The sequence below is a fragment of the Brassica oleracea genome, chromosome C3 (assembly GCF_000695525.1).
Source record: "Brassica oleracea var. oleracea cultivar TO1000 chromosome C3, BOL, whole genome shotgun sequence".
NCBI lineage: Eukaryota > Viridiplantae > Streptophyta > Magnoliopsida > Brassicales > Brassicaceae > Brassica > Brassica oleracea.
In genome coordinates this window covers 22,961,196-22,969,258 of record NC_027750.1, presented here as the reverse complement: position 1 = coordinate 22,969,258, position 8,063 = coordinate 22,961,196, and the positions used below count along the sequence as shown (strand labels likewise).

General features: G+C 36.4%; 3 protein-coding genes across 3 annotated transcripts; all 3 read right to left on the bottom strand.

Moving 5' to 3' along the window:
* Window positions 1-1,635: 1,635 nt before the first annotated feature.
* LOC106329073 (F-box/kelch-repeat protein At3g06240-like) lies at window positions 1,636-2,924 on the bottom strand. Its single transcript, XM_013767649.1, has one exon. It carries the CDS (start codon window positions 2,905-2,907, stop codon window positions 1,699-1,701), a length of 1,209 nt encoding a protein of 402 aa, XP_013623103.1. The 5' UTR covers window positions 2,908-2,924; the 3' UTR covers window positions 1,636-1,698.
* A 613-nt stretch (window positions 2,925-3,537) lies between these two features.
* LOC106330146 (F-box/kelch-repeat protein At3g06240-like) lies at window positions 3,538-4,659 on the bottom strand. Its single transcript, XM_013768684.1, has 2 exons — window positions 4,621-4,659; window positions 3,538-4,138 (listed from the first exon to the last, which is right to left on the bottom strand). Exons 1-2 carry the CDS (start codon window positions 4,657-4,659, stop codon window positions 3,608-3,610), a joined length of 570 nt encoding a protein of 189 aa, XP_013624138.1. The 3' UTR covers window positions 3,538-3,607.
* Window positions 4,660-4,739: 80 nt separating this feature from the next.
* LOC106336267 (BTB/POZ and MATH domain-containing protein 2) lies at window positions 4,740-7,055 on the bottom strand. Its single transcript, XM_013775051.1, has 4 exons — window positions 6,406-7,055; window positions 5,621-5,969; window positions 5,267-5,543; window positions 4,740-5,185 (listed from the first exon to the last, which is right to left on the bottom strand). Exons 1-4 carry the CDS (start codon window positions 6,816-6,818, stop codon window positions 5,004-5,006), a joined length of 1,221 nt encoding a protein of 406 aa, XP_013630505.1. The 5' UTR covers window positions 6,819-7,055; the 3' UTR covers window positions 4,740-5,003.
* Window positions 7,056-8,063: the final 1,008 nt, after the last annotated feature.

Below are 8,063 nucleotides of genomic sequence, written 5' to 3'. Positions count from 1 at the left end.
ATATAAGTAAAAAGTCTAATTTAATTAATTATTAAGATTAATATATATATTGTTTTAAATTAAACTATAAACCATATAAAATACAATATTTTAGTTTCAAAATTACTTTGAACAATTTTTTCGATAAAAGTTTTGAACAATCATTGACAACTTATTTTTTTAAAAATTATCATCATTTAATAGACATTAATATTAAAAATATACTAAAATATATTATCTATATTAGTATCATTTAAATTTAATAACATATCCTATCAAATATAAAAAAATATTTTTTGGATTAATAAAATTGATTTATATGTTCGCACCAATTTAATTATATATTTAATAGTTTCTGACTTTTAATTATTTAATATATATATTAATTATTTCATAATATGTAAAAATATTTAATATATAAAATAATGTATATATATAATGTTGATCCCGCGCAAGGCGCGGATCTTAACCTAGTACATATTAAAACAGAAGTCACAACATTGAATCAATCATGTATGATATTTTTAAAAATATACCTAATGGACCTATTCCTAAAAAGTCATGTTACATTTAATCTATAATCTTATCATTTATTGGGCTATCAATAATTGGATCTAAACAATAGATGATCCATTGGATTTATAGATAGTATAAATTAAATAGATATAATTTAATTTTGTATATATATAGTTACGATTTTAATAATGAAATAATAATCCGAAAATATATATATAGAAGAAGATACAAATGCATGTGAAAGTTTGAAACAATCTATTCAATGAAAAAAAAATACCGTAAACTTATTATGTTTTAAAAATTGATAGACACATATATATTATAATATATACCAATTTAGAATTGAAAATAAAATGTTTATATAAAAATAAATGAAAAAAACCCACGCGGTTGCGCGGATAGAGATCTAGTATGTTTTAATTGGTAAGATCATAGTAAACTCATAAACCTTTGTTAATTACTGTCTTTTATCAATTGTGGTACATTATTAGATTAGCATTGGATTGTTATCGCATTTAATATATTTTTAATACGAAAAAATGATTAGTAATACATTCAGCTAAGATTTATTTATTAAATGTTAAAAAGGAGTCATATTGATTTTATAGCTTAATATTTCTATTAAATGTTTTTTTAGTTCGTACAAATTAGCAATACAATAAGTAATTCATTATTTGAAGTTTTATTTTTTATATCAAATTTATGTTACTCATGTACAAAATTATATATATATATATATATTTGAATTTAGTTATTTTATATAATATATATGGACTACTTTTTTTGTACATCAAAAATTGATCTATATATTTATATAATATATATGAAGCCTTGTTCATAGCCGCCGCCTATGTAAATCTTAACTCTTTTGTTAACTTCAGTCATCGCAAAAGCCAAAAGGTGGTTGTGGAGGTTGTAGATGATGAATCCGTGGGTTTAAACAAGAGCTTGTCTCTTCTCTTGTTGCCTTATATATACGTTGTTTCCATAAATTAGAGCTTTTGAAAGATTAAGACATTTTTAAGGCGGTGCCATGCATTGTATTATCATCATTAAGTTCTTTAATGTTCTCGTCAATCATGTTACAATGCACAGACATTCCTTTGCTTTTTGGATATGGTTTTATGGTTTTGTTCATACTTCATAGATATAACATAGAGAATATACAACTTTCTTCAACTTGTAAAACACCAAAGTGTTTCTTCAGTTCACAAAACCATACGAGTTTGGCGATATGAGACTCTCTACGTAAGCATCAGCCTCGAACCCATCACTGAGCTTTACACCACGAATCCCCAAATACCTCGATGCATGACTCTCGAAATTGTACAACACCATGTCTCCATCAAGCTCCAAAAGAACCTCCTCACCGTTCTCACTCGAACACAGCGGCTTCATCGACCTGTACAGCAAACTGATCCTGATTCTACTCCACGAACTCTCTACACCATACTCATTCATCACCCAAACATCATCATGCACCTCGTAGCAACTATTGACTAAACAAAGACACCCGTTGATAACCCCAACAACAAAGTTTCTATAACTATGACCACAATCCTCAGCCTCACCAGGCAACAACATCTCTCGAAACTCCTCCGTTTTAAAATCAAACGCTAACACCGCTCTCTGGTTCTCGTTAGAGAACACCCAGTGGACCACGCCGCGGAGAGTCACACCGGAGCTGAAGCAATCCTTGTGCTCATAGCTTAAATCACGGATCCATCTCCAAGAGTCTGACTTCAACGAATAGACGCTGGATTTAAGTACATTGTCACCATCAGCAACGAGCTTCACTACTTTGTAATCGTCGGTTAGATCATCGAATCCAAATCCAAGAGTTTGAAACTCTTCTCCTCCGGGGGTGATTAATCTCTTTGATTCTCCGGTGGTTGGATTATACAAGAACAGAGCTCCTTCGCACGGAGATATACACACTAAACCGTGCGAAGATCCGATGATCTCAACCCAGTTTCTTCTATACGGTTTAAGCATATTCTCTCCCACGTGGCACTTAATCATCTCGTCGAATTTAATCGGATCTTCTTTAAGCGGGTAGTTAAGCTCCTGAGCTAACAAATCTCTAATCCTTTTACCGATTGAATCCAAGTCTAAGGCGTAGAGGTTATGTGACGAGACGATGAGTTTACGGTGAACGGCGTCGTTTCGGAGGGTTAGATCTATGTGGATCTTTGCGAACTTTGGATCCGATGAGAGGGAGCGGAAGAGCTTTGAGACGCACCTGAATCTCCCGATTGATTTGGCTGGTAATCGGATGAGGATCTCTCTGATGATCTCTGGAGGAAGCTCGAGAGAGGCTTTCTCCGTGGTCTCTTCTCTCCTCCGCCGTTCATTCTTCTTCGTCGTCTCCGTTAGAGCGTCGCCGAGGAAATGGATAAGTTTCTTATACATTGTTTTGGCGTTTTGCTTGCGACCATTGACCCGAAGCTTTCTTTAATTTCGCCCGGAAACTATAAATCCGGGTCTATACCGGTTTTCAAAAGCGATTTAATTCCCAATTTCCCGGTTTACTGGTCAAACCGCGCATAAATAGTATACGTTTCATATTTGAATTTTTTTACCCGGTTAATTAGTTAAAACTGAACAAAAAAAATTAACGTTTCTGCTTTGCTCCTTTTTATACTTTTATGATTTATCATATTGGCCATCCTAGTGTAGAAACATTCATCATCATTAAGTTCTTGACTATTCTCACTAATCATGCTAACTTTAGATGACGGATGTTTCAAAGCACAAACATTGCTTACGTTGGGTTTTTGGATATGGTTTTGTTCATAGATATAAGTGAGAATAACATAGATCCGATCCGAGACACAAAAACCCGAAAGTATCTGATCCAAAACCAATATAACATAGAGACTAAGCAACTATTTTAAACTTGTAAATTACAAAGTGTTTCTTCAGTTCTCAACACCATACAAGTTCGGCAATATGAGGCTCTCTGTGTAGGTAGGAGTCTCGAACCCTCCACTGAGGTTTGCCCCGTGAATTAGCAGATCCCTCCATGCGTCAGTTATGAAATTGTACAATACCATCTCTTTATCAAACTCCAGGAGAACCTCATCACTGTTATTAGTCGAACACAGCGGTCTCATACACCCGAATACACACTAGCGTAGTGGACATGAGTTTGATATTCTTTTCCTCTGGCGAGCTCAGGTAATCTCTTGGAATCTCCGGTGGTTGGGTTATACAAGAAAACCGCGTCAGCAGCTGGAGAAATACACACTAAGCCGTTCGAGTATCTGATAAACTGAACACATTTGCTTAGATACAGTTCCGTATTGAGGTCAATCAACTCGTCGCCCACCACAGCATCCTCTCTAATGATTCTATGAATCAACTCAGCGAATTTACTCGGAACCTCTTTAAGCGGATAGTTAAGCTCTACTCCTACCAAATCTATAATTCCTTCGAAGCCATCGCCGATTCCATCGAAGTCCAATGCGTACAGGTTATGTCCAGATATGATGAGTTTCCGGTGAATGGTTAGACCTAGGTGGCTCTTTGCGAACCCTTGATCTGATGAGAGTGAGCAGAAGAGCTTCGAGACGCACCTGAATCTCCCGATTGATTTGGCAGGAAGCCACAGGAGAATCTCCCTGATGATCTCTGGAGGAAGCTCGTTTGGTTTTTTTACTTATGACCCGAAACTTTAGCTTCACTCAGAATCACTGTATTCGGGTCTATTTCGGTTTAAAGCAAATTTATTTCCAATTTTCCGGTTAACTTATCAAACCGATTATTAATAGTGATTTGCTTTGCTCCTTATTGTACTTTTTTTGTCATATTTTAATTTTATTAATAAAAAGTTTCATTTATATTTTATTGCGTTACAGTCGACTACAGTTTATTAATTTTTATTAATTTTATATGATTCATGATAAGATACAAATTTGCATTTAATTTTAAATCTAATTATTTATTTATTTTGGTATACTGAAACATATGATTTTTTTTTCCACTTTCTTAGAAATCTCTCCCGGTTAGATATTTTGGGATTTTTATAGCCAAATGGCTTATATGTGAAGGAGCCACCGTGTCCTCCTATTACAATTTGAACGCTTGACCTTTTACTGAGCTACATTACATACCACGTCAAACTTTGAAGATCACAATGGTTGATATAACCTCGAAGATCATTGTTCCTTCTTGTGCTTATATATTGAAGGTTCAGGTTAGTTCCTATGTATAAAGTTAAGACTTCAAACGAGAACTTAATTAACTTTCACAAGTCCTCGATTCATCACTTAGGTTGCATGAAACTTTTCATTGAGAGAAGCGGTTTTAGTCAATACCCTTTAGGGCAAAAAAGTACAAAAAATACAAAAACAACATTTCATTCTACGTGCTAGACACAACACCGATCATTAATCACTGATCATTTTACAAATGACAAATACACAACAAATCTCCACTCTTCTACAATTCTGTTTACCAAAGATGTTTCCTCCAACATGATCAGTCTCTTCCTCAAAGTTAGTTACTTAGTGTAACCGCTGCTTCACTCGTCTCCCATTCACGTCACCACCATCAGCATACAACTCCTTCCTCTGCCCCGTTGATGTTAAAGAATGCTCACTCAGCCTAGCTACATACTCCAGCAGCTCACTTAGTAAGCACGGGCAGCTTTCCTTGAGATAATCAAACCCATCCGTTTCCATCACAGCTAAAGACAAAGGGGGAGCTTTTAGATTTCAATGATGATTTGATCAAAGTGGTTTAAACAAAAGGGAGCTTTTATATGTACCTTTCAGGTTTTGTGGCAACGCTATGAATTTGAGACAGGCAGCTTTTAGCTGGAAACAATGATGCTGCTCTGCCAAAGCCAAGGTGGTCGCTACTGTGTTTATGCTGATTCCTTCACAGAGTTTTGACTCGCAGATTGTTCTAAGCCGCTCAAGTGCATAACGGTCTGCAGCTGCAAGAAGATGCTGAGCCACAAGGGTCGATGCCCATTTCAAGTCTGTCCCCATTATGTCTTCCATATCAGGCAACTCGTCCCAGTAGATAAAATGTAGGAACATCTGCAAACAAAGGCACAATATAAGAAATGGAAAAGGAACCAAGAGAATTAAACCAGAAAGAGAAGTAAGTGGAGGACCTTGAAAATGGGAGCTTCCATGTCTTCTATGTCTATGCGTTTGGTATTTTGGTTCTTCAACGGGCCAAAAAGCTGTGCCCTGAAAACTGGAGAACGAGCTGCAAGAACCAACGTGTGAGCAGGAAACGTTTCACCATCAACTTGGAATGTAACATCAACACCTTTTCCACTCTCCAAAAGCTTTCCAAACTGATGACCCAAGTCGGAAACCGGCACCGGGATATTGTAACTCCTCGGTCCCTCGGTATGTGACTTCACCACGCCCACACAGCACCGGACCAAGAGGCAATTGTCCTTGAGATAGTCCGATGACTCCAGAAGCGTCCTCTTGAAAAACCGCTTGTATCCCCTGAATCCAGAAGCATTCATCAATAAACCAAACAAAGGAGAAACAGAAACATGTCACCAGATAAACATATCAGTACAAAGTAAAGACTAGGCTAGCATTTCTTTAATCCACATGTCACAATATTAACACATCGGTACACAGTAGGGACTAGGCTAGCATTTCTTAAATTCAATCACAACATGTCAGCATATAAACACATGAGTACAGGCTATCATTTCTTGAATTCACTCATAACATGTCACCATATTAACACAAAAATAGAAAGTAAAGTAGAGACTAGGCTAGCATCTCTTGAGTTCACTCATAACATGTCACCATATAAACACATGAATACAAAGTAGAGACTAGGCTACCGTTTCTTGAATACCCTCACAACATGTCACCATATAAACACATTATACACTAAACTAGGCTACCGTTTCTTGAATTCACTCACCACATACTTCCTCTGTACTTAAGAGTATAAGGCCCGCTCTCAAGAGTCCTACCGAAATGGCTATGAACCTTATGCCTCTCATTACCACTCTGATCCACAAGCGTCAGCTCAAACAAAGCCTTAACATCAGCCCCTTCGCTCGCCAAAGCTATAAACAGAGACACGTAGACAGAGTTATCCTCAGGACTCTTCCCATCCGGGTAGAAGTAGATCGCCCACGAGTATCCACCGACCATGAACGTATCGGAAGCCACGTACTTGCCTATCCCCATCCCTTTGGCGAGAGAGTAGCCGCTGATCTTGAACTCGTGTGAGCCGTTGATGGTCTCCGTGCGAGAGGTCGACTCCGTGAGAGAGGTGACGGTCGATTTCGAAGATCCGGGAACCTCCGAGCAAACCCTAGTCGCGTCCATCGATAAAGACTAGATCTTGGTGCGAAATTCGAAAATTAGGGTTTTGAATTAGAGGGGAAAGATCGAGAATTTGAGTAGAGAATAGGGGGATTTGCCGGAATCGGAACTCGGAGTGAGGATCGGTGGTGGTCGGAGGTGAAGCGTCGTCGATCGTGGAGACGACGACGGGGGCTGAAACGAGAGGCGGAGAGGAATGCGAGAAAGGAAGAGTTTTGGTTATCGGTTTCTAACTTTACCCTCTGCCATTTGGTAGGTAACGAATATAAATGCAAGTCGGGGAAAAAATTAAATAATAATAAATTACATGCCAATTCTGTTTGTTTGAAAATTAGAGGGAAACAATCAAAATTAAGCAGGGAATTAATTTTTTACAGTTATTTATAGGGACATTTGTATCAGAAAACATATTTTAAATTACTCTCAATTAGTGGTGGTCTCCTGGATTAATAAATAATTTATTAATCAGTTACATGCCAATTCTGTTTGTTTGAAAATTAGAGGGAAACAATTAAAATTAAGCAGGGAATTAATTTTTACAGTTATTTATAGGGACATTTGTATCAGAAACATAATTTAAATTACTCTCAATTAGTGGTGGTCTCCTGGATTAATAAATAATTTATTAATCAGGTACACGCCAATTCTGTTTGTTTGAAATTAGAGGGAAACCATCAAAATTAAGCAGGGAATTAATTTTTAGAGTTATTTATAGGTACATTTGTATCAGAAAACATATTTTAAATTATTCTCAATTAGTGGTGGTCGACTAGATTAGTTAATAATTTATTGATGTCTTATATAATTTTAGAAATTATCTAAAAAAAATTATAAACACTTATGTGAACTTAATAAATAGAGAATAGTTTATAAGAGATTAGATATAGTACAAATAATACTGTCAATACATGGACTCATATGATACAATGAACTGTTAAAATTTTATTCAACTAGATACTTGCTTCTCGGTAACTAGAGAGCCATTTTTACAAAGCCTTCAGATGATTAAGTGTAGTTTGTTTACATGATCTGCTTTCTTGAGGTTCTTGTCGCAATGCCAATGCCTAGTTGTTTTTTCCACAGCTAATTTGACTTTTCTGTATACTCTGTTCTCCAAAATGGTTTGAATCTTTGAAATCATTGGAAGTATCTTGCCAAGAACTAGAAGTGCTTGTGCAACTCTGATGTGTTTGACGTTCTTAAGTTTGCAGGGAGTTCAGAGTGTCTGAAAGATTTTGATTAATGCAC

Excerpts from the sequence above, each read along its gene's own strand:
- LOC106329073 (XM_013767649.1), bottom strand. The coding sequence starts at position 2,907 with ATGTATAAGAAACTTATCCATTTCCTCGGCGACGCTCTAACGGAGACG.
- LOC106330146 (XM_013768684.1), bottom strand. The coding sequence starts at position 4,659 with ATGATCTTCGAGGTTATATCAACCATTGTGATCTTCAAA. Across the intron at positions 4,139-4,620 it reads CAACCATTGTGATCTTCAAA|CTTCCTCCAGAGATCATCAG; the intron begins GTTTGACGTGGT and ends AAACCAAACGAG.
- LOC106336267 (XM_013775051.1), bottom strand. The coding sequence starts at position 6,818 with ATGGACGCGACTAGGGTTTGCTCGGAGGTTCCCGGATCTTCGAAATCG. Across the intron at positions 5,544-5,620 it reads TGGAAGCTCCCATTTTCAAG|ATGTTCCTACATTTTATCTA; the intron begins GTCCTCCACTTA and ends CTTTGTTTGCAG. Across the intron at positions 5,186-5,266 it reads GTTGCCACAAAACCTGAAAG|CTGTGATGGAAACGGATGGG; the intron begins GTACATATAAAA and ends CTTTGTCTTTAG.